Source organism: Strix uralensis, chromosome 6 (genome assembly GCF_047716275.1).
Source record: "Strix uralensis isolate ZFMK-TIS-50842 chromosome 6, bStrUra1, whole genome shotgun sequence".
Lineage (NCBI taxonomy): Eukaryota > Metazoa > Chordata > Aves > Strigiformes > Strigidae > Strix > Strix uralensis.
The window spans coordinates 27,131,147-27,157,614 of record NC_133977.1 but is presented as its reverse complement, the minus strand read 5'-3'; the positions used below and the strand labels follow the sequence as shown (position 1 = coordinate 27,157,614).

The 26,468-nt window shown below is 40.5% G+C and overlaps 1 protein-coding gene across 1 annotated transcript in view; it reads right to left on the bottom strand.

Moving 5' to 3' along the window:
* The window catches only part of LY75 (lymphocyte antigen 75), a 46,762-nt gene extending 26,680 nt beyond the window's left edge, over window positions 1–20,082 (bottom strand). Inside the window, exons 1-14 of the mRNA XM_074873378.1 lie at window positions 19,939–20,082; window positions 17,290–17,664; window positions 16,139–16,312; window positions 15,688–15,852; window positions 15,415–15,525; window positions 13,554–13,694; window positions 11,701–11,889; window positions 10,876–11,033; window positions 10,066–10,176; window positions 8,734–8,822; window positions 8,206–8,378; window positions 7,855–8,051; window positions 6,304–6,446; window positions 494–575 (exon numbers count right to left, since the gene is read on the bottom strand). Of these exons, the coding sequence (XP_074729479.1) occupies window positions 494–575; window positions 6,304–6,446; window positions 7,855–8,051; window positions 8,206–8,378; window positions 8,734–8,822; window positions 10,066–10,176; window positions 10,876–11,033; window positions 11,701–11,889; window positions 13,554–13,694; window positions 15,415–15,525; window positions 15,688–15,852; window positions 16,139–16,312; window positions 17,290–17,664; window positions 19,939–20,023 (2,193 nt within the window). The 5' untranslated portion in view covers window positions 20,024–20,082. The remainder of the gene's footprint in view (window positions 1–493; window positions 576–6,303; window positions 6,447–7,854; window positions 8,052–8,205; window positions 8,379–8,733; window positions 8,823–10,065; window positions 10,177–10,875; window positions 11,034–11,700; window positions 11,890–13,553; window positions 13,695–15,414; window positions 15,526–15,687; window positions 15,853–16,138; window positions 16,313–17,289; window positions 17,665–19,938) is intronic.
* Window positions 20,083–26,468: the final 6,386 nt, after the last annotated feature.

The following is a 26,468-nucleotide window of genomic DNA, read 5'->3' as shown; positions in this document are numbered from 1 at the left end:
CCACTATGTCTATCACTGTTAAAATATTTGTTAAATGGCAGTTACTGGATCGGTTTTAAGTCTGCGTACCTGTTATTACGGGGGGTGGGGAGAGGGAAGGAACTCACAATTTCAGGCAAATAAATCAATTACAGTGAGGATGATATTTTTTGAGAAGTCTGACATATCAAGGAGATAAAGTGATAAACCCTCCCCTCTGTTGTGTCATGAAGACATCTTGTTCTCTCCACCAGCTCTTAGATGTTTACTACTACATTTCTATTAAAATATTTTAATGCAATAGAGACAGAAATCAGGTTAACCTTATTAAAGATATGTTTTTAATTGGAAGTCTGCCTAGATGGCAGCTCTTAATTGCACAATCTTCTTCTGAATTATTCATCTGTTGAAGGATCTGCCATATTTTAATTACAATATTTATCAATTTACTTTCAATCCAGTCCAAGCTGAAACAAATCAGGACATGATGTTTCTTCATTAAAAGTTAACTTACGGGTTTATCATCACTCCATTGCCAGGTTCCCAAAGAATCTGGACTCCTCTTATTCATTCCAATCCATACCCATCTGTCATTGCTGTAAATAAACAAGAGAAAGTCTTAAGCCAAGTATGTATCAGCTCATTTAATGGAAAGACTGACCTATGTCACGGCATTACTTAGGATCAAGTAAACCAAAGGTTTACTACTGCAAGTTGTAGCAGTTCAAAGAGAAAATGGGTGTAATGGCTAGGACCTCTTCTGCACTTTTTTTTTTTTTTGAGATCTGTAGGCTGTCTTTCCCTAACCACAGAGAAAACTAACTAAATCAGATAATTCCTTTGTTCACTGCATCACCACTTCATCAGTTGTTACTTGATATAAAGGTCTCTTCTACACTTTTCTTCACACACACACACAGAGTGTTTATTTAGCTTGCTTCTCTTTCTCTTATCCATTTCAGGTCATCTACACCATCAGCTCAAATACACCCTTCCTCAAACCACACGAAAACTTACACAAAATAACTGGCTTCATACTTCCCTTAAGTTTGTCAGTGATATAATCAAACCAAGAATGGGCACATATTTCAATTATGCACCTTCACAAAAGAGGAACAGACATAAATGAGCACATAACACCACTGACTCTCAATGCTTGCATAAAAGAATGGCAATAGAAATTTTGCTTCACTTTACAGGATTACAGTCAGAACTGTGGGGTTTTTTTCCTAGATTCTACTTCTTCATTTTTCATAAGCAGGAGACACTTAAATTCAAAATTTCAGCTATGTTCCAAGATAGAAAGTTGCACCAGAAAATGGCTTTACAATGTAAATACTTAAACCTGCACTAACAGCCTTTACTATTGCTCATGAATCTAAAGATACTGTAACAAAATGAAATATGTGCTAGTCAAACTGCAAGGTTAGTTTTGTACTGCAACCTCTACTTCTCAAAGTATCAATTTTGTGCTGGGTACTGAAGTTTATGATAATTCACTCCAATCCACTACCCTACCCAAGAAAGGCAACAGACACTTTTCTGAATGATGGTATCAGTTGGAAGCAGCAGAAGGGAGAAAGACCACGAGTCTTCTATGAAATCACAGACTACCTGGAACCCTACTGCAACAGAGCTGTGGAAAAGGCACCCGCATCAGGCGGTCTGACAGTGACAGTAAAGTATTGATGCCACAGTACAGGGCTCTTGTAAAATTGTATCAGGAATGCTATTCCATAAGTTCATGTTGTACCAAATACAGAAAAGGAATACAGGATATTTGAGGAAATGAGAGTTTAGGTTACTAACAAGAATTAAGGATTTTCTTGTCTAGTCTTGACAAAGAAAGAAAGAAAGAAAGAAAGGAAAAGGATATTAGAATATATTAGGAGACTAAACCCCCAAGAAGAGGAGCTATTTGAGCAAAAAAGACATCGTGTCTGAAGGAACCACAACTCAGGAATAAATTTAGGCTAAAAATTGGAGAGATGTCTGACCAGCAGAGGTCAGAGTTTGGAAAAGGCTCCCAAAAATGTAGTGCTGACAAACTGGAAGCGATTTTAAGACAGAACTTGGAAAGTTTATGAAAATAAATTTATTACATGGAGGGATGGACTCAGAACCAGGCTTACCTGCATAAGCAATGTTATGAAATCATGGGCAATGTTAAATTCTTTGGTAAGCCTGTGCCACTACCTTTCCACACGTATCACCATAAAGGTGCTAAATTAAGCCTGAAATGGATGACAGTGCAGTACCAACACACAAAAACTTAGCCCAGAGTATGCGGCCTAAGTACATGAATTCCAAGAAGGCAACAGCATTTTGTTTGGTAGGGTTCCCATTAGGAAGAAAAGCATCAGCCACTAACAAATCTTTTTTTTTTTTTTTTTCCCCTCAACTCCAGTATTAATTTTCTGACATTGGTGTGATAGTGTGATCACACTAGTGTGATCTTATCATACTGAATAGTCTTTAGCCTTTTAATGATATCAGTAAAGAGCCTTTAAAGAGCCTAAATGCCCCATATCACTCCAGAGGGAAAACTGTGAGCCAAACATTCACAGCTGTCAAGCAGCTAAGTGGCTTTTGGCAATTTGCCTTTAAGATTTTATTTTTCTGTGATTGTTCTTTCCAATTATGAATCAGACATTGCTTAACCCTCCCCTACTAATCGTCACCTACAGGCTTAATGCAGTTTAAGCAATTGATCATCACAGAGGAATATCTATTAAAAAGAAAACTTGAGACACTCATTTCAAAAGGATCTGCAGTAATTACCTGAGAAACTAGAGCAATTTTTCTAAGTCTTTCAACTTGTATTTGGCTTTTATGTAATAACTAAATTTAAAAAAATTAAAAAGTGTGCCAGGTCAAGAATTTCTCCAGTTCATATCCAGTTTGAAGTTACTGGCCTGCAAACATAACAATGTTTTCCAGCTGACTGGGTATTTACACATTAATGTACATCTTTTTGCTTCTTTTGGAACTGTTCAGAAACGACCCCGAATAATTCAGTAATTGCTACACTATCCTTGATAGCACTTTTAAGCTTAAGCAAAGCCTTTTGATAGCTGTCTGAAATTATACTATCATCATCTCATCACAGAAAAGAATTGTGCCAACTATTTAAGACAAATATGAATTAAGACTATCTATTGCAATGAAGCTTGCAGCAAGGAATTTGCTTGTACTTTAGATATGTCTCCTCATTGCAAAGCGTTTAAAATTCATCATATGGACTGGTATCACAGTGGATTTATCAGTGCCAGAGTATTCTTTGAGCTAATTTCCTGGAACCACTTCTAAAACCTAGATTACCCTGAATTTTAACCTAAAATATAGGTGTAATTTGTGCTTTACAATGGACTCCACGCTGATTAATAATGAAAGACCCTAAATCTCCAGCAATCCCTGCAGAATACCAGTGGCTTTTCTCTCACACAGAACTAAAACTTCACAGAGGTTAATGTTGTGCAGAAGTGCATAAATAGAGTTTAGATCAATGTGAAGGGGATATTAATCAGTAATTTTTCTGCCCCTTATGTCAGCTCCAACACAAGATTAAGAGCTTAAGAAAAGTTATTGTGGCTTGTAGTTCAACCTAGTTCTTGACAAGAGGTAACACATGTATATCTGGGCCAACTCCCTAATGGTGCAAACTAAGGCACCATTTAATCTTAGGCAGTGCTGGCCTAAAAGTATATATGAAGCCCATTTGACCCCCTGCTCTGCCCTCTGTAACAGGCTACTGCCACTAGCTGAATCCCCATCCTGCTAATCACCTACTCTTTAGTGGAAAAAAAGAGAAGCTGTATTAATGCAATTACTACATCTTGCATCTTAGCTTTATTGCTGTTTTAGCCAGTGTGTTGACAATAAGATCAGTTTTTTCTTGCAAACTCGAGTGTTAGTGAGGCTTTCTAGATTCAGAACAATTACAGCAGCAGCACTGTGCATATAAAAGGCAACTGATTTCTTTCCAGTAAGGTGTCCTCATTGAAATGTTATTTCTAACCAATTCAAGTTGTTACTCTCCTTGTGTCCAGTGTCACTGCCAGCTGTAAGCTGCAAAATGCTCACAAAAACAGTCCTAAAAGAATGGAGTAACTGAACCAGATCTGTTCTGCCTGTATCATGTCCCTCAGAGTGGAAAGAGGTTATCTCCTATTTCTTCCAGACAGGGGAAGGTTGGCAGGCAAATTTTATTTTCCTTTCCAATGGCAATCGCCCGACTTGGCTGGAGCAATTCTAGCTCTTATTTGCCTCTAAGGTGGAATCCGAGTAAAGAACAGAATGGACTAGGCAAGCTGCCCTTTTCCTGGTGAACCAAACTGACTTTTGCTAACATTTAAAAACAAACAGTTCTCAATGAGTCACCAGACAACTGTGCAAGGGGAAAAAACCCGAAACCAAAAAAGCCAAGGTGTGGCTCCTTCCCCAAGCTGAAATGAGTGTGCTGAATGAATAGTTTAGGTCAGAGTTTGCACTCAGTAAACGCAGGGAACACAGACAAACTGCATGCCAGCACACTCCAGCTGCTAATCACATCTAACATTATCTTAGGATGATTTCTCCCAGATAGCTAAATTAATTGTTCTTGGTGAAATAATTCACTTGGTTTCATCTCTCCTTTTTCAAATGAGCTTATTTTCAGACAAGCTATGCTTGACTCTTGATCTCCAAAATACTCTACATAATCACCACCTCTGAGTAATTAAAAAACATAACTTAAACACTTCATTATGTTATCTAAACAAATAAACATTATTTAAAAGACTTCGGGCAATATCAAATATGTAGTACTTCTGTTCAGGAAGCTCTGCAATGCTCAAAAAGGTGTTAACCCAGATGAAAATTGGATTATATTTGACACATGCAGTTACCACAACACTGACTGCAAAGTCAATTTATACTGGGCTCAATATATATTGCCCCTTATTCACATACTGGGTTAATATATTGCCCCTTATTTAAGTTGTGGTAGAATAATACTGAAGTACTGGGCTTTTCCTTCTTCTAGGCTTAGTTCAAGTTTTCTGAAATACGGGAACAGCAGTAGCTGTTCACCTGACTTTCTGGAAAGACAGAAAAAGTCTCCACCTTTAAACTCCTAACAAAAAATGGCCATTAACTTAATTAATACTTCAGACAGTCTGCAAGCTGAAAAGTAGTTCGAAGTACTTGTAGGAAAATAAGTTACTTCTCTATTCATGTTTCATAGTAGATTAGGTACACTAAAACAAAATTTGTAGTTGCAAAAGAGTATAACAACATCTATAGCTAAAAATAATTTGTGCACGAATTTTTATTTCAGGGACTTTAGTCACTAGCGAAGGAATCACAAGAGGCTTTTATACAAGCTAAACCATCTATATATAGAGCATACAAGTTTGTTTTTGTCTCTTATTCATATAAACATTGAGTAATTTTCATGACTTGTGTACTTCTAAAAAAAGTTCAGTGGATTTTCAAGAAGGCATCTCTTCAGTCATCAAGTTTTAAAATTTAATCGCAGTGCTGTACGTTGGCAGCTTCTGAAATAATCCTGATTTAGTTTCTTGATGAAAAAATTTATATCATATAACTGGCAGCATTTGAGTTTAAGCTGGCAAAAGTTCTGAAAAACCAGGCTGCCAATCAAAAAAAAAAAATTACGCAAGGATCTGACATCACACCAATGCCTAATAAAGCTTTGCAGTGACAGTTCCTTTGATTAAGAATAGAGCCTTAGACTCATAAATAATGTAGCATTTAATTTGTTGATACCAGAAGACTCAACACACCCATCTAATGCCCATATAGTGTTATTGCAGTTATGCCAAATGGGATCCGTGCCAACCAGATTGCTGGACACTACATTATTCACATTTTCAAAAGATAGCACCCAGTTTAGTCAGGAAGCATTTCATGAATAAAGATGAGACCTATCTGAAAAACTGAAATAATAACTCATCTCTAAAGAATGTAGCAGTAAAGAATAGGAACAACTATCATCTAGTTGTGCCAAAATTCAACATAAAGAAGGAAACATAACAACACAGACTTAAATTCATGTAATGGAAGATGCTCAAAGCAAGTTTCTCTTTTCCTGTGCTCCCTCTAGCAGTGTGAAACATTTGCCCAAGCTGTACTCCCTTGACATTTTCCAGGAAGGCAGTGACATGACCAGCAGTTCAAATGCCACATCTATCTGTTTTTACTGTGGGAAACACAGTCAACACACACTATCTCATACTTGCCATTTGGGGTCAGCAGCAGCATTTGCAATCTACTGCAGAATGCGACCGAAATCAAAATTCTAGTGCATGGCTAGTTTGTTACCTGATTATTTTTCTCAGGATAGAATGAAGTGCCTTGATTTCTTCTGAGTGACTAAAACTAGGCAGATGGCCTCCGAGTGCTTCACAGAATCTTTCTGCCTCTTCCCAGGTCCTGGTTCGCAGCACTCTTTCACTGTGGAAGAACTTCACAACAGCCAAACATCAGAGTAGAAGATGACACAAGTGACAGCATTCCTAAAACACTCCTGTACTACTCAAATACGGCCACCCTAGGTAGGAATGAGTAACTGGTATTTTCATAGAGAGATTGACTTCTTAACAATTATTTTATTTTTTCAGTTTGTTTGACAACAGCCAGACTCTGAAGTTTAGCTGACAAAATTTGTTTCAAACGCAACATATTTCATATGGCAGACGTTCTCTGTTTTTCTTTACCAGAAAGATTTTAGAAAACAACACCCAACTCATTCCAAAACTCCAAGCCAAATCATAGGTTTTAAGGGATGTTGTCCTTTCAAATTTATGAACTGCAAAGCCCAATGTTCACTGAAACCAGGGCCATTTGGGTGCTGCAGGTGAAGAAGGTTCTTTGGCACACACTTTGCTACCTGTATGTATCAGAGTTGCATATTTGGCTCATACACCTCAGCTAACGTGTCCACTTGATCCCCTTGACTTCAGTTCAAGCCAATTCCCATCAGCGGGATCTCTGCACAGACATGCTGCACTTGGTCAGCAAGAGTTTTGGAAAAACTGCCAGGGCCAGCTGTCACATCCCATCAGCTATGGGACTGCCATGCTGCGTATCAGCTAGACCCACCCCTGCGGGATCCCTGCCCACAGTCTTGTTATTCAAGCTGGGTTTCTCCACTTTGCTACATGAGCTGTTTACAAGACACAGTTCATTGCAGACACTGAGTCTAGAAATAATGAATAAACAACCCAAAAAACAGCCACAGTTTTAACTTGATTTGATTGTTAATAGGAGGGGAAAAACCTGCATTGCTAACTACAAACTTTTTAAGCCATTCCAGCTAACAGTATGGCTGCTTACTTCCACTAGTTACTTCAAAAACAGTAAAATACAATTGAGGCTGCTTTTTTTGATAAAGTTTGATATCCACATTCAAACTAGAGAGAAGTCCACCTCTCCTATCTACACTCTTAGAGTACAGAAAGGAAAAGGTCAAGGGAAGATGATGCAAAGTACTCTCCTTCTCTGTTCAGGTATCTCTGCATGCCAGACGATGGCAGGCAGGCTGGATACAGACACGGCACCCTCTGTCAGCACCAGGCTCCTGAGATGGCAGCACAGGGCAAATACTGACGTCAGTATTTGCCGCCTCACTGATGTGCAAAGCTGGCCACAGAAAGAGCAGGGAGAGGCACGCTGCATCTTTGAGGAGTTGGCAGAGGATGATGCATGAGAACATCTGGAGGCAGTCAACCTGAATCAACATGAATGCCTCCTCCCAGTGTAAAACATCTTTGAAATACCCTTCAGAGCAGCTATAAACCACAAAACGGCTAAGCACACACTTGCTGCAAGAGAGTAATGAATGATTAACATCTAATAGGAATAACATTTTACCTTGTAGCAGGCAAGGCCGGATCCATTGTGCCACCCAGGGGGACAGGGATCAGTTGGCTTTGGGAGCACTTCTGGCTCCTTGGGCAGCCCGATATATTTTTTGCAGACAGAAAATGCTTTAGTGGTTTTACAGTCCTTAGTTTCCCACTTTCCAAGAGACTTTCCACTGGGCATGGCCACACATCCTCCTGAAAACGCTAAGATTTAAGCCACCAAAGACATATTTAAAACTATTGGCTGGTTTCCCAAAAAATCCATAGATTTCTGAATGACTGTTCTATTTCATGCTTGGAGTTCTGTAACAGTGTACTCCAATGCTTGCTCATTTACATATTTAATTGTTAAACTTACCTGGTTGCAAGGAATTCCAGTTAGTGTATGTCACAGCTTCAGTTTTTTCCCCATCCACTGTACCCCAGGAATATATTCCTGATTGGCTAATATCCTGCAAACCGGTCCAGAAGTATTTTTCTTCAACTTTTGTATGTTTTCTAATTAGACTGTTTATAAATTCTTGCTCAAATCTGAAAATTCACAGATTAATTTGAGTCCATATTTGAAAGATATCTGAAACTATTGAGACAATTTGAAAACCAGGCATATTATTACATGAGTTAATCCAAGTGGTTGTCCAGGCAGTCCCGTATTCAACATGGAGTCAACAGGCTGGAAACTCACATACTTCTAAGAAGGTTTTAGACTGTAGGTTTACCATTGTCACACCATGGAAAACACGGTTTGCTAGTTCTCTGCAAAAGCAATTCTATCTCTATTTTGGGTTTATAAACCACTAATTAGCATACAGAAGTTTTAATCTCTGACTATATCTCCAAGATCGTACTGTAAAACATGCCCATAAATTACAGAGATGTGTTTTACCTGTTCATCACCGTAAGATTGCATTGTGCTCCAAATGAAACTTCCGTTCTATAAATCTTGTAACAGTAGTTTCCATGTCTCTCCCATCCCTAGTTAGAGAACCAAAACCACGTTTATACGTAACAACCTAATTTAGGCATTATCTACAGAAGAAAAGAAATCATTGCTAACATTGGTTGGTGCCCACAACCTGGCACAGCATAGACAAGAAAGAAATGCAGTGCATCACATACAAGGTCCAGTACCATCAACTCTCAGATTCACAGTTCTAAGAAATAATGCAACCACGGGAATAAAATACACCACTGTTTTAGCTCAACTGTGCAGAGTCTTCTGACTGCTATGTGCATTTAGAGAGAGAAACACAAGGGCGACAGCCTAGTCCTAATCAAAACAATAGGAGTTTTCATGCTGTTCCACCAACGCCAGGATTCAAACAGAGGAATAATAAGAGGGCATTACTAGTGTTTCTTTACTTCTCCAAAAAAAATTTTATACTGAAAATGTGTGATCTTACAAAATTTCTCTATTATTCAAATCTTTCCCCCTGTACGTACAGTGACATTTCAAGGAACATTAATGTATTTCCTCTTTGCTAGCCTATCAATGCCACTGGTGTCTAAACAGCACAGAAAGCTGTAACTCTACATGTTAGCAGTCTCTGAAGACACAGAATAAAAATACCCCAAGGTTGAGCAGAAAGAAAGATAAGGGGTAAACATGTTTCCTGTTGCAGGCAACATGCCACACAAAACTGAACCAAAGAACTCTGAAGTAGCTAATACCATCCCAAGATTGTTCAAAACAGAAAAGACTTTTCAAGCCTTATTTATGCTGTAACATGTTATACTGTAAAAAAAACCCCTCCAAACAAAAAAGCAAAACAACCAAAAAACCCCCCACACCTTTATTCAAGTCCAACAAAAATGAGAGCAAAGTGAACAGAAACCTAATCTCAATCATCAATCTCTGTGTATCTTTACGTTGCAAAGTGCTTATCCTAAAACATACTTAAAGCAAAAACCACAGAACAAATGGTGTTAGCAATAATCTAGTAAAAGCCTTTTTTTTTTTTTTCCCTTCAAACAAATAAATAAACCACATCTCCTGGGTCCAAGCTCATAATACTTTCATCAATAAACAGAGTGGTAATACAACCAGAGCCTGCTTAGGAGAATCTGAAATTTGGCTCATGCTATATAAATGTCCTTTTTCAGCTACAATGTTCCATTGATTTTATTGTACAGGCAAGAATGAAATGGGAAGTAGAGGAAATAAGTGATTTTATGGAGGTTTCTGAACCAAGAAAAAGAAATACGGACTTCCTATTACCTCTTCCAAGGAACAACTTTTATCTGATTTTGTTTCATTCAAAATCTCTCCTTGTTTCTTGCACACATATTTCAATTTTTCTTCACAGGATTTGACTCTCCATTGTCCCAACTGTGAAAAGGAAAGGGGGGGAAAAAAAAAAAAGTATTTAAAATTCTGAAATCTTTCAGTTTCCATAGTGCAGGGTCTGAGTTTTCGTAAGGGGAAAAGCCAAAATGCCTCTAGCAAAAATACTGGGGGTGTGCTACCCTGGATTATACACATAGGTACATGTTTGGAAGGAAGACAGAAAGCTGAGAAATGCGGAGATGGGAGGATTCTGGATCACATCTGAAAAGGGAAGAAAAGTCCAGGGTGACTGCCTGCTCTTGAAGCACCCCTTGCTTCTCCTCTCCCTCTCCCTCTCCCAGGTATCTCACTAGCCCTCCTCAGATAGGGTGGCCCAAACTGGTCCTAGAGATGACTGAACCCAGCTTTGCCTTTCAGTAGTTCGGCCCACCTCCCTTCTAGTTCTCTGCCAAGAATATGGTAACCCAAAATGCAGAGTGACAAGGACAACTGGTTGGCCAACAACAGTGGCGATCTCAGAGCTGTGAGCATTGCCTCCACTCTTTGCAGTACACACCTACCAAGTGTCAGCTAAATAATTTTAAGAAACTTGCTTGTAGAAAAATTATCTGTGTTTTAAAGATTATTCCAGAAATAAAACCAGTTATCCACTTTACGTCCCTCCTTTACTTTCACACACATCAATGTTGCCTCTACTGTGATGGAAAAAAAACCTAAAAAAACCCAACACTGTATTCCTACCTCGCCTGAATATGACACACAGTTAGGGGTGCTGTTAAAAGGAACTTTTGGTTCATTCTGATCCCAATACGTAAAAACCACAGCTGAGTGATCTGACCATTTGAACAAGGTTGGTACATCTTCATTCCTGAGACCCATCCACATTTCTTCTTTAGCATCTGTAATTTAAAATTAGGACAACACTGTAGTTTCAAAATAGTATTCAAACGAATTGGAAAGGAACGTGAAATCAGCAAAATTAGGTTTTTATCACTATACTGCACAGCACAAATATCGCAAATTTTTTTTTCTTACGGTGAGAAAGGGGATTTGCAACAAGTACAATGTATTTTTGTTATCTAGTTTCTTAACTTATATTCATGAATATGAGTAATTTTCACAGAGAAGGTAACAAACAGAAAAAACACTCCAGAAATAATGAACACAAGCAAAAAAAGCTCAACCAAATTTTTAGAGTGCAGACAAAAACATAAGACCAAAGAGTACAGATAACATTTAGTCCAGTGACCCAGCAGTCAAAATATTGACCTGACTGTCTACCATTCTCTTTGAATAAGAAAATTAAGCAGAAGGTATTAGGTAACTAGAAATAGGTTAGGGCCAGCAAATAAATAAATAAATAGATTATATCAAACCAAAACAAGAGCTAACATAGGTCTTGGGTCTGAACAGCAACATTCACCACTAGCCTGGGTACAAGCTCAGCATTAGCACCTTCATTTAAAAGTTAGGGATTATGACAATCATATGCTAGAACATGGAAAGTGGTTTGTAATTTATGGTGTGCAGCACTTGAACTTGACCTTTACCAGTATCCCAACTCACCATTATGAAGCTTTGTAACAACCAGTTCGACATCTGCTAATGAGTGTACGCTGATGAGGTTACTCTTATTTGCTTTGCACAACTTGTCTGCTGCACTCCAAGGCGCCTGGTTATTTATCAGCATGTAGCAAAAACCATTGTGGGGAAGCCAGCCCGAATCACAGCGAGTATCCAAGTGCCTCCAAAACTCTAATAGTGAAGAGAAATGGAATTAAAGGCCTTTGTTTTACATTGGCTAGTGCAACGTGTTGGCATTTTCTTCATGTTTTAGAACTGGCAGCACCTTGAAAACCAGCCAGAATGCAGCCATCAGAATGTGTTCACATCTCTTCAGGGCTAACGCTTTAAGAAGGGGTCACAGTTTAGTCAAGAAAATAGACTTGACTGAGCAGCACTATGGGGATTCATAGTATTTTGGGGCCATGAAGTAGGCAGAAGGAAAAAGATGTTAGTGGGAGTGAAAGTAGAAAGCAGGAACGCATTACGTTAAGCTGGTCTCAGTGTAGGCGAAAGGTTCAGAAGTAACTGTAAGCAAGATTTCAAAAGCAATTAAAGGCAAATCAAATTACTTCATTACAGGACAGCAGCTTCAAAAAAGGTGGCTTGTTTTGTTCTAGCAGGGGTTTGCACTTTTACAGAGCGTTGTTATCTATATGCAGTATCATGCATAAGAGCAATTCTGAATAGCTCGCAATGAAACAAATGCTTATTTTTTTTTTCTTCTGAAAACTAAGATATTCAAGAATTCAAACTGGTTTTAATGCATGCTGAAAAAGATATATATTAATAGCCTTTCTAGTTCAAAACACACTATAAAATACTGGTAACAACTCCAAATACCCCACTGAGGAGTCAGAGAACAGATAGGGATGGTTAATTGACAACTAGTTTTCAAGGGATCATTTAAAAATTTGAACCAGTTTAGTTAAATTTAAACTGCTTACTATTTTTTTCCCCTCAAAGGCACACAAATCTCCTGATGGAGCTGGAGAGAATGTGCCTTAGCCAGAGACACTCCATGACACTTTCCACCTCCACAACACTGCTTCATCCCTCTTAACCCCCACTCCTCCCCCTCATCCAAGGACAATCATCTTCCAGTAGAAGTTTTCCCACAACACCCCCACAAACATGAGCTCTGGAAACTGGTAAGGCCAAAGCACACATGGAAGAACAGGCTGTGGATGTAGGAAGCGTTAGACGTCCAGGTGTAGGTAAATGGCCAAAAGCATGGAAGCAGTTACATGTCAGAGCTGGACACTGTAAAAACTGAAGGGCTATATATGTGTGTGTGTAGGGAGGACAGAATAAATTTCTTGTAAGAGATGTTATGGATCCAGTAAAGATTACACACTGGACAAGCTACCAACTCTTGCAGCTGGGCTTGATTTCAAAGGATAGTAAGATCACTTAACTACTTCTATTTGAATTCAACAGAGTTTGATCCAAGCCCCAGGTAGGTCCCATTTTATGTCAATACACACCAAGAGTGAGATAAACAGGCTTAAAGCAGAGACGGAAAGGTTCGAGGGGCAACTGCCAGTTCCAGACTTTCAGTAGCACATGAAAGAATGCACAAGCCATGGATGAAAATGTGATGAAAAGGGCAGGACTGTGCTGGGAAATACTTTACGTGTGAATGAGAAAGCTGCAAAAAATGAAAGCTGTTTGTGATGCATCATCTTGACACTGAAGATACAGAGTTTGCTTCTGCTCTGCTAAAAAACCCAAAGCTGTCGTGAAAGTGTTTTGGCAGACATGCCTAAGAAGGCTTGGGGAGGGAAAAAAAAGACTCCATAAGTGAATATTACACTGATTTAACATACAAAAAACAAAAATGCAAGCTGTCCTACCTGGGAGGCTTGAAACTTCATTGAGTGACTTCTTGCAAATATATGGAAGTGGAGTCCCACAATGGTAACTCTGCCACTGACCTGAGGCAGCATTCATCACCACACAGCTAGTCCCATCCAGTGGGGACAAACTCTGCATATCTATAGTTAGGAATAAATAAAAAAAATAGAAGAGCACAGGTTATCGAACAGTCAGGTAGTGACTGCTTGTTTTCCTATTGCTTTTCAATACAAGAAATACTTTGCACGATACAGCACCTTGTATTTGAAGAACATCACTGGCTTTGAATGAAGGCACCTGTCCTATCATAGGTCCCACAGAAAGTTTTTTGTAAGAGAGAATGTTTCAGAATCAAGGAATCTGGACTTCCTTTCCAATGTTTAATCATAGAACCAGGAGGAATGTTCTATTTACAATACAACAAACCCTTGGCTGAGCACTTTCCCAGACTAGAAATATCTCAGGGGAGAACCCTTTTTGCAGTCCTCAGTTTCCTTTGGCAGCCCCTTTCCAGCCCCACTCCAAACACAGCTCTGCACATTTTCTCTCAACACTAACCATAACCCTCACCTTAACAGAAACCTGAGACAAGGCCCCACATTAAAAATATCAGAGGACAACTCTTTTTTGCAGTCCCCAGCTTCCCTTGGAGACCCTTTCCAATGGTACTTTTTGTCTTTCTCTTTATTTAAGCCCCAATGCAAACCCAAGCTGTGTGCTACACAGAGCACTCCAGCCCGCCCTGCACTGGGTTTGTACAGTCTCACATAGAAAAGGCTCAGGGTGGATCTTAGTTCTTCATGGGAGAGTACAATGGAGACAGGGCCAGGCTCTTTTCAGAGGTGTACAGTGAAAGGACAAGAAGTAATGAGCAGAACTTGCAGCTAGCAAAATTCCTGTTAGATATCAGTAAGTATTTTTCACAAGAGGGGTAGACATTAGTATGTGTGCCATGACTACGGACTACATTATGCCCCTGTAACTCAGGACAGTCTAGTCTCCAGCTCTGCATTACAGTCCTACAGTGTCATCACAGTACCAGAAGAAGGTGCAGCCAGTAGTACAAACAGCAGAAAAGTCCTTAACCTTTCCAAAAGACAGACCACATATGGAAAATCTCACAGATATTTCTTAGTAAAGCTTTCTAAGAAGGAACAGAAAACACTTCTTATCCTTTCACAGAATTCAAGTCGCAGCAGTATTCTAGAAACTGAAGGAAAAAGAGAATTCTGCTTTAAAAAGGTCAAATTCAGCTTGAAGGACAGAACAATATTAGCTTCAGTATTCTCAGTTATTACTCCTCCAGGATTCTCATATATACACATCCACGGCATATTTGTGAGAATATTACAAGTACATGCTGAAAATTCCAAAGCAACAAGACTCTCACCAATTCTACTAGGAACTTGGGAGTAATTAAAAAAGGGTTTTCAGAAGCTTTATACTTCTTTCATCTTCACCTCAAAACAAATTTAAGCATCCTTGAAGTTTAAAAACACAAGTTAGGCTTCTAAGTAATGTCAGTCCTTGCACATACATCAGTAATTGTAATATTTGAGGGAAGTCAATGCCATTCTTTCAGTGTGAGGAGAAATTTAGCAGCTGGGGAAGCTGTAGATTCTTTACTAAAATGGACCTCAAAGATGCTACTTAAATTTTACATTTTTAGAGATTTATTAACCTAATAAACCATAAACATAGAACAAGTACAGAAAGATTCACTGGATAGGAGGAAAAGATGCTTCTGAACTTTTAGCACAAATGGAACAACAAAGATTGTTTTGATGAAGTCTGATAGAGAAGGGTAAAAAAAATACTCAGTATAGCAAATATTCTTAATGCCACCAGAAACATCATTACCTGGATGCCAGTTGAGAAAATTCAAAGGTTTGTGATCTGACCACTGCCAACCACCAGAAACGTCCAGTTGATTTAAGCCAATCCAAAAGATCTCAGCAACATCATCCTTAGCTGGAAATATATTTATTAGTTTTTTAAAAGAAAACAATTAGTATAAAATGCTCATCCTTTATTGGTCTCCTTTAAACTAAAAAGGAGATCTAAAATGCTGTCTTCACTTCATGTTAATTTGTCAAGATTTCCTAATACTCGCATGTAAATAATTACACCTACCTTGTATGTAACTTAATTCAGATGCATCTTGGATGCTAAGTAAATCTCCTCCTTGCCTTTGACATGAAATATAAGCTTCCTTCCAAGAAAGAGAAGACTGTGTATTAAACTGGTAGCAACTTTCAGATCCCGGATCACGTTCCCAGATATCATGACAACCATCCTCTGTTTAAAGGAAGCAGAAGGTACTTCTAACTACAACTATACTGTAGTTACTGAAACATCATGAAAGTTTCAAAAGAAAAATTGTAATACTGAAGGTCTATTGATTTTTATATTGGTAATCTCATATACTGCAGAGTAAGTGTATGCCAGCTGTCTTGTCAGCACCGCAGTAGAAAAGGGACCTTCTTTTACCCAGCTTAACAACAACGTGGTACACCAAGGTGGAGCAGTACATATGTCAAGTGACAGAACACTTTTAGGACATATATTTAGAAACCCAACGTGCCTGGTTGTAAGCAGATGCCCCATTTTCCATCGTGAGTATAATCTTCAGATGTGGCGCACCATTTCCCACCCGTATGTGTTTCATCCTGAATGCAGTCATGATGCCACGTCTTATTATACAGAAAGGGGAACTCACAGGGTTTTCCATAGGAGTTCCCATCTTTGGTATAAACCTCTGCAGGAAAAAAAATAATGAAAGAAGTAGATGCAAGTTGTCTAGGGGAGGAAAGGACAGCAAATCAATGTTACTGCTTATACAGACGTAGCTAACTTAAAAGCATGCAAATCGCACTTGTGATCTTAAAATGCTGTATCTTGTAGTTACAGATAATATACAGCAATGTCAGAACTGAAAGAAATGAGAGGAAAATATTTTTCTGTACTTTTGTTTTTTTTTTCCTCTGAGTGGGGCATAACAGAGCAAAATATTGTTTCCCCCTACCTGGTAAGTTAGAGATAAATACATTGTCCTGTTGCACAGAGTACTACAGAACAAGGCTCTAGGAATCAACACATATAGGAGAGGGAAAACATTTCAAACTGGAGCCTACTGGCCCCTTCAGACTGCCCACTTTGAATAATTCAAGTACAAAGAAAATTCTGCTCTTAAATATGGTAAAGCAAGTTTTCACCACTTATTCCAGCAAGCATGAGATTTCAGATGATACTGACTTCCATGGCAAGCGGACAGACTACCAGACCAGAGCAAACGGATGGCTCCTGACAGTCCAACAGCTGTGAGCTAGCAGAATGCATGGAGTTGGACTGTACAGCCTACTAGCAAAGAAAATATCCTCAAGCCCTGCTAACAGCAAAATTCTTATCACTGTGAAAAGGACAGTGTCAGGTCTGATAGAAGGTGGTTGATATTTCATAATTAAATAGGCTCTTAATAAAATATGGGGGGAGAGATTTAAACATGCTCAGAAAGCCCCCTAATAATACAGCTTCTGCAGTTGTGCATCTCTATCTTTTATTGAAAATGGTTAAAGTTCCATACTTGAATATCAACATCTCTCTACAGCAAAACATTCTATTGCTTTACTGATCAGTCTTTTCATATAATTAACTTTAAGAATTTATTGGCATAGACATACAGCAAAAAGCCCTTAACAAAAAAAAAAAATCCTCCAAACCCCCATGCAAACTTACCATGGTAAGGATATCGACATATATCATCAGAGGAACTGTTGCTTCTCCACTGGTCTGTTGCATTTATGGTTGCAGTTACGTAGGTAGCCTTGACAGTCACTTTGTACTGAGATGCACCAAGGACAGAAGCATCAGCACATCGCCACCACAGCATTAGTTCTGAGTTACAATCAACCATTTTCAGGCGAGACAGTGATTTGGTGAATATATCAAGTCCCAGGCACTGCTTGGACCCCAAATGAAAGAGGCGATTTTGGGATACCCATTTCCATAAAGCTTCACTTGTCTCCTTGCAGTCACCTATGACTATCCGTGAGTTTTTAACTTGTATGCACTTGTTCAGTGTGTCATGGCGAATGGTAAAAGCATCATTGCCTGTAAAAGAACAAAAAAATATCCACATACGGATATAATTCAATATCACTTTCACAGGAAGTTCATTTTTAAAAGTGTAATCACATTCTGAGACATATTAACAGAAAAGTACAGCAACTGCTGTTTGTACATTATACTATCTCTTTTGTATAAGCCATGTTAAGTACATTTTCCTGCTCTTTAGTGAGTATTCTTTACTTCTGGGGGGAAAAAAAAGATCTCTTTCAAAGTTGTTATAAAATGAGAGGAGATAAAATGAGGCTGTTCTAAGTCCAGTCCTATCAATGAAAATTCTTCCTTTAACACGTACTGATTGGATCAACCTCTGATTAGTTTGCAGGCTTACTGGGTAAAGAATCTTGCCTTCATGCCTATCTGCAAATGCAGTAACACACAGCAGATACCATAAAATATAACTAATAATCTCCCCTTAGTAAGCACTTTCTTATTTTAACTGTGTATCATATATGACACACAGCATGATAGGCTCATATGTGAACCAGCTTGCGGGTGCAACTGCAGCATTACTAAAATAAGTGGAACTGCTTTTGGAAGAGTTTTAGAAAGAATATTCTACCAAAGATGCTGTCATACAAAGATTAGGAGTATCATTTTCAAAATGAAACAAGAACCCTAGTTTCACTTTCAGCTGTGACGTAGCTTGTCATTAAAAAAAAACAGATACGGATCGCCCTGATACCAGCTGACACCTCTGCCAGAACAAGAACATCTCTGTGACAAGTGGCAGTAGGTTTAAGCTAACCAAGAAAAAAATGCCCCAGAACTATTTCTATGCCACAATAAAGATGGCCCCACAGTATAACACTCACTTCCCAGGCTGAAATGGACCTTGGCTGTCCCAGACCCACAAGGCTAATTACTCTGCTGTTTAAATAAGGAATCTGCTGAGTAGTGTTCTGTATTTAATAGTAATGCACTGTCAATCACATTCCTACAGCGTTTTTTTAAATATGACTTAATAATAGGTTTGGCTGAAGAGCAAGGAAAATATTCAGTGATGTTATGCAGTGAATTTTACCACTACTTCCCAGTATACTCGTGAATTTTCCACTGTGTAAGTGCCAAATAGTATCTAAATAGTACTGAGCTGGTCAAACCGTGAAGAAGAATCTCTAAGTCAGCCACCTACTGGAGCGACTTCTCCTAAAGAGCACATTTCAACCAAGTGCCTCTTTCATCCTATTAAATAAGTAAGACATTTTAACAACCAAACCTGCTTTTGTGGTATCTTTTTACCCTTTGCTTTTTCAACACTAGATCTGCTTTTTGCCTTTTATTCTCCCCTCCAGACTTTCTTCTTCTTTTCAGTGTCTTGTAACATGTCTTGTAACATTCAGCCTCTTCTCGTATCTTCCCCTTCCTTGTTCTTCTTCCACTTCTTCCCATGCAACCCTCATTCTGACACCAAGAAGAAAACCATTTTTTAAAGTTTCCTCAGAAAAATTGCTGATGTTGTCTCACCAAATCTCTCTGTACAGCGATTTATTAATACTGGTGCTCAATTACTCCAGTTCAACACTCTGGCCGTGAAGTTTTACCTGACATCTTGCTACAAAACTGAGCCTGTTACTGCTAAAGGCTATCAAAGTATGCGAGGCGCAACTATTTAGCGGAGAGCTCAACTCGTCTCCCGGCAGCTCTCACCAAGCTAGCGGCTTTGCCTTGCAAGAATTTGCTCAACGTGAAACTTTTCCACCTGCTTTCCGAAAGGCTGGCCGAACTTCCTTCCTCTCCCTCTCTGCGCATAAAGCAGCAAATAAAAATGACGGCTTGACGCCCTGCAGGGGACCTGCCCGAGTTCGGGTTATTTCTGCTCTGGAGGGAACAGGCCAAAGGCCCGCCCGGCTCCGCGCCGCCGGCCCGGCGCTGCCCCGGCTGGGGGCGGCCCCCGGCACCGCGGGCACCGGGAACGTGGCACCCGCGGGCGGCGGGGCAGCGGCTGCTTTCGCGACGCCCCAGGCGAAGCGCACGCTCCGGGAGGGAGCTGTGGGTTGTTGGTTTTTTTTTTTTTTTTCCTCCCTTCTTCGCTCCTCCTCGTAAGTTTCCCACGTTGTTTCCACGCAGTTGGACTTTGTCACCCAGCGCAACGCCCGGAGGTGCCGGGAACCGTCGGGGCGGAAGGCCCGTCAGCGCGCCGCCTTCCCTCCTTTTCTGCGGGGCAGAAAACGGCCTTCCGCGCCCCTCGCTCCGCAGCGCACCCGCGCAGCGCCTTCCCCCGCCCCTCTCTCCTCGCAAGGTGGGCGCCCGGCTTACCTGAGGGGTCCCGGCGGGCCGCGCAGCAGACGAGAAGGCAGGCGAGGCCACAGGCGGCCCAGTGGAGCCCCGCCGCCCGCGCCATCCTCCCGCGGCGCGCAGGCTGCGCGGAGCGGGCGCGCGGCCGGGCTCGCTCTGCCGGAGCGTCGCGCCCGCCGCCGGCTGGCCGGGACGGCGAGCGGCCGGCCGGATTGGCCCGCCCCGCGGAGCGTCACTTGTTGCCAGGAGAAGAGCGGCCCCGGGTTTGCCGTGAGGTTTGGGGCGGGGCCGAGCCTGGGCGGTGGCCGGGCGTGAGGGGTCGGGGCGGCGGGGAAGGGCCGGTCCCGGCTGCCCCGGCGGGAGAGGGGTTACAGCTGAGGGAAGCGAGACACAGGAAAGGGAAGGGCAGTCGCAAGTGCAAAAGTAGAAGGGGGGAAAGCATGGGGGAAATGAAGGGACAACGAGGAGAGGGGGAAAAAAAAGGACGAAAAGTGAGGGGAAAAAAGGAAGGAGGAAAAAAATGAGGAAACACGAGGAAAAATGAAGAAAAAATAGAAAAGCAGACCTAATTATGGCATGGTACTTAAAGTTAAAACTAAATAAAAGTTTTTAGAAGTCCAGATGGGAAAGAAAGGGAGAGCCTAAGTGCTAAAAGTGAAGAAAAGGCAAAAAGTGAAGAGCGTATAAAACAATAAATAATAGCAGACACTGAAGTAAAATACCTTAAAATGAATCAAATAATACATTTCTAAACGTTACCCTGTGATCCTCACCCCCATAGCGTGCTGGCCAGGCGCAGCGTGAGGGCCACGACACTGTCCCCGAGGCCAGGGGCTGTGGGGCGGGTGGCCGTCCCCACAGGGCAGGGGCTGGGGGTTGCTGCCCTGCTGGGAGGCGGCCAAGGGGGCCTGGTGTCACCGTAGGGTCCCTCTGTGCCACAGCAGCTCTTGCGTTGGGGAGCGGCTGGTAGCAGGCAGCCGGTGTGGGGCCACGGCCCTCGCCACCATGGGAGCATCAGGGACCCCACAGCCAGGCCTCGAAGCCCCCTCTTCCATCCCTGTTACAGACCTGCCTCTGTGTATTTGTCCATAGGGGCTAACTGGACCTTTGCAAAGCTGAAGAGGGAACAGAAGCGGGATGGGCATCCTTGTCATACTTTCTAAGGGTTTTCTGGTAATTAGCAGCTAAAATTGCAGTTGTCTGATCCGTTTCTGACAGGAAAGGGGGAGGAGGGGTTGAGATTGGGAGAGTTGAAATAACCATTGCTGAGAAAATTATGATGCTGTGTGCAGGAAGTTACAGAAACCAAAAATGAAAACACAAAAACGTGGAGAACCAGTTGGCCTGAAAGAGGAGAAAGAAGGGAAACTGACAGAAACTATGTAAGATAAAATCATGTCTGTTTATAGCTGAGTGTTGGGTGATTTGGTGCTGACCTGGAAAAGCTGTATAGCTTGAACCCCAGCTGTGCAACAAAGCGCTTGCAAAGTCACAAGAAAAAAAATTTTTGGCTAGAAAAATCTATTTTGATTAGACTTGGAGGAGCCGTCATTCAGGTAAAGATATACTAGATTTTCGTAAGGATGGGAAGTGCAATGTGCAGTCTGTTTTATGCGTTTCAAAAGTGCCCATCATGTCGGAATCTGGTCACCCGGGGAACGAAGGAGTTGAGGGTGTGCCGGGCTGGGAATTGGGCGGAAAGACAGTGAACAAAACCAGGCATCTGTAAGTGAGCAAATGTTCTCTCCTGCTGGAAACCGCAGAGCAAGACCTGGCTGCCAAGGCAGGAGCTATTTGAAAAATCAGAAGTCAGGTTCAGGCAGAGAGGGGTCTGTAGCTACAGCAAAGTCAAAGCTGTGCTACTAGGAAGACTTCATTTTCTAGAAGAGCAAAGCTTTAAAGTCTCCATGCAGAGAGTGGGAGGCAGAAATTCCCCACTGGTGAGCCTGATACAAAAGCAAGCTATTGAAACTAAAATTAAATATGTGGTGGGATGGTGTGTCTCTTTTTAAATAAAACATCATAACAAGAAGCAGTAGGTGTGAACCCTGCACCTCCATGAACCTTTCCGAATGCGTGCTATTTTCAATGTAATAACTGACTGTCTCAGTTTTGGTATGGAGGGTAGTAAAGAGTTTAACTTTGAAACTAATAGCATGCAGTGCATATTTACTGAACATACACCAGCAACCCTGAAATTAACAGCACCCTATTTACCGAAGATGTATCAGCAAATATGTATATTAATTGAGGGGAGTATCTTAACATATATAACATATGCTCTCCAATATGCACTTCCATTCTGAGGTCCTTTTTTGTTCCTCTGTTTATAAAATGCCATGCTGGTTAACACAGGATCAGACTCTGATCCTGACTCAAAAATTAAAGAATGCCCAAGGATAGGAAAGGTCGCTGTTTACACGTGCCTCTTAGTTTCAGTTTTGTGTGCATGTGCGTGCCCTGCACTTAAACTCTGTCATACATTAATGTGAGAGGAGATATGCAATGTACAGCCCTGGTGAGTCCACCAAAATACATCCCTTCCCTCTGCCCCCAGCAAGGCAGCAGACAGGTAAGAGTACATAGACTCACACCTGTGCATCTGTTTGGTTAAAGTGCTTTATGGACAAAACAAGATGTCAGTGGTTTGATTACAGAAGTTTAAAAAATAGGAAGTTATTGAAAATCACATGTAAACAGCAGTTTTGCTGGGTTTTATATCAAGAGCATTTAAAAAAGAAAGCCTAAACACAAATACTTACTTTTTGGTATGTTGTTTCTTTCTTTTTTTTGTCTTCTACTAAGATAAAATAAGTTGTAGTACAATGTTTTGTGGTCTGTGGAAATGATCAACTAAAAGCTAATAGGCAAATTATGGTTGTTAACCCTTCAGTGGGCTTGCACAGTATCTCTGTGGCTAACCAAACATGGTGCGCTCTGATGCCGTTGCAGTCCCCGGCTAAGGCAAAGGATTGTCAGTCTACTTGGCAGCCTGTGCAGGGCCAAACCTGATCTCTGCAGGACACACTGACGCACAGACCAGTGCTACAGGAATTAGAAGGGTCTGGGCACTGGAAAATATCCTTTGAGAATCTCGTATCCCAAGAGCTCAACCAGAAATCCACACAAACTACCCAGAAAAGCCAGCCCCCATGTCCATTTCAAGACTACCAGTTGCCACCAGTAATTTCCAGGCTTCCTCATCTGAGTAGAGTCAACACGTTTCTATTCCCCTGAAGAGCTGGTGCACATCAACATTTATACAACTGGTATCTGTTTCTGATATTAGTTCTACATAACACTGCTACATGCAGTTGGAGAGTAGAACTTGGAAAGTCATCTCGCTCCTCTCCCCCACATGGTACAGCATCTTTCTTGTCCTCAAAAAGGTGAAAAGTTCCACACATCTCTTCCTCGTGGAGCTAGCTTTCAAAGGCAGTATCTCAAACAGCCTTTTCTCTGCTGAATTTGCTGATCCTCTGACCTAAGCAATCTCTGCTGTGGAAGACTCTTGGCCTCCTCTTGTCATTCATGTTTTAATTATGCCAGATTTTAAGATGGACAATTAAAAATAATTCTTTGAGGTAGATGGTTGTAAAAGGAGCAATCACTCTGCAAACAAAACCAAACCAACCAACCAGTATTTTAGAAAGAACAGTGCAGGAAAAAAATCAAAATAAGTGTATGTCATATGATAACCTGTGGAACCTTAATACAGTTTTCTGTTAGTGAAAAAGTGGGTTTGTACCAAAGCTTATCAAAATTATAACAGTGCCGAAGCCTACTTCTTAAAGGATTTATCCTAGCTTTATCAATGACGCTTCTGCATTTAATGTGAGCTGCGCAGCAGCATTACTCACAGCATAATCGGTGAAGAATTTCTGTATTGCAAATCACAAATGTTATCACGTCCCCATGAATACCTACAGCTCATTGCAAAGCAACACTAATAACAGAGCAAACTTCAACCATGCCTACAGAGATAACCAAATACAGAATTTCAGATACAGGAGGGACCCTACCACAGAGCTGACAGTAATGCACAGCAGCCTTTTCTCTTTCTTCCAAGCAGATTACTTTGCATTTCCAGTCAAAAAAGCCTTTTGAGGTGCCAACACCATGACTAAGAGACTTATATTTCTAACAGGAGTCTTTCTTGCTCATCAACAGATAATTTCTTTGCTTTTATGCCCATATGTTTGTAACAATAGCATTACCTGCAGAAAGTGTCAACACCTGTCTATCCATAAATCTCCACCCCATCTCTCCTCTGCTCACCACATGAAATAGATATTTTGCATGAGCAACCTTCCTCCCTCTTTTACAATCAACACATTGTAATCCAGTTTTTCTGGCTAGGTTGAGCGCATCCACATGCCAGTGAGCACAAAGGGAATTCTGGAAAAGGATTTGCTACTTCCAGCATCTCCCAAGAGTGGGAAGAGGCTCTGGAAATGGTAATTTGTGCTCTTCTCTGCTCCCCCCAGCAGTGACTTTGAAACTGTGATGTCTGAACAGAGAACACTAGTTGTTTATTACTTTTTCCAGCTTGCAACATTGGTGCTTGCAATACTCAGAGCCTTACAGAAAAAAAAAAAAAAAAAGAAAAAAAAAAAAAAACAAACCAAACAAACCAAACCAAAAGCAAGCAAGCAATCAACCAAAAAAACCAACAACCAAACAAATGAGGGCTTACAACAGTTGCAGGAACAGAGTTATTTCCTGAGGCAGAAGACTTTCTCTGAGAAAGTCATGGTGCCCATAAAGCAGCCAGCAGACAAAGATTTCAGTCCTATCTAGACTCTGCTGCTAAGTTTAATATTGGAACATGGCTCTGGTTTGAGTAAAGTGCCTGCTAACCATTTAAAATATCAGCCCTGGACATGTTTAAAGTTAAAGTTTAATGGAAGAGAAAACTGGACAATTGCAACTTTTACCATAAGCATGGCTAAAAGCCAAATGATTCTTTTTTGACATATACACAAATTCAGTTGGATTGAATTAATCACATACATGGCCATGAAAAAAAAATCACTGAACTTCAAAGGGGAAATGACAAGCATCCAGCAACTGATTTGGATACAGAGAGATCATATACAGAGAGGTCATTAAGCAATAACTTTGACTTGGTTTTGCATTAACTCCACCTGGATGTTCATGCATTTACTTTGTTTGCTGGCTTGCTTTTTTAACTGGATGTTGAGGACTTAATTATCTTTATAGAATATTTTTCTTTTAGCAAAAAGGGAACACAAAGGAAAATGGCTTTTCTATGTTGTTGCTTTAGATTTCCTGTTTCAGTGGCAGCAGCCTAACCTTTTAGCGCATTATGAAACCGTCATATTGCACAGTAAACTTGAGATGAAATCACACACTCTCAGATGAATTTTTATGTATTTCTTACATCTCTTTAACAATATCTATATGAATCTTTGGCACAAGTTCCAAGGGTTTGAGTTTTTTCTTTGCATTTGAAGGGTTTATTATTGGTAGGGATCCTTACATTTGACTCTCCTAAAGTGTCATCATTCATAATAAATAGGTTAGATGTTATTATAGCATTTTAGAGACTGTTCTGTTTCTCCCACTGCACAGAAACATGGTAGGTAACTTCCAGAAATAATAAAAGGAATTACAAACCTTTATTCTAATACCAATCTCCTTTTTTACTTAAGTGTGACAGTGCCAACTTCTGTAGTGCTGCCTCTGGCTCTGTCCTGCTGCATATTCAAACTCAGATGAGACAAGGCATACTGAAATACTAGAAACAGGTTTGAGAAATATGACAAAGAAAGGAGTGTGGACACATCCACTCTGCATCTTTGTCTGTTGATCACAGGAAATATCTTTCTCTGGGTGTTGGTTTGGCTTTGACTCCTGCTGGGATCTCTGCATGCTCCTGGAACAACAACAAAATAATACAAGCAGTACTTTAACATTCAGACAACTGCTTAAAATCATAAAACTGGTAAATGATATGCTTTTGTAGCACTTTAAAAAAGGGTCTCTGACACCTGTACTGTGCAATTTTAATGGAAATTGTGCCTCGGTAGTAGCAAAAAGAGTAGTAGCTCTACTGGCAGTGTTAATATGCTCAATCTCCTCAAAAGCTGTTTTCTGTTCTCACTGTGCCAGTGTAGGATTATTACTCAAATTATGGCTGTAGGAGCTAGGAACTCAGATGATATTTTGTACCCCATTACATTTGTTGAAAAAAATGTAGTTTGGAGGAATGGTTTAAAAGAACATGAGTTATAATTTGAGAAATATTTTTAAACAAATAAAAATTAATTCAGGTGGAAGAGTTTTTAAATTTAAATGAAAAAGTTTTTTTTTCTTTTTAAACATGCAAAGCAGAACAGTTCCCTAAAAGTGCTGGGGAAGAGCCTGTGGTTTTGAGTGTCATGTGATGTTCTGGAGGCAAAATTCAGCTTGTTGAAGGGAAGATGAAGATAAGACCCTCTCCAACTGCACTCTCCAAAATGCCCCCACTGCCTTATTGTGTGACCAGAAAGGGGCAAACTTTCAATGTGCAGCTGAGAGGATGGTAT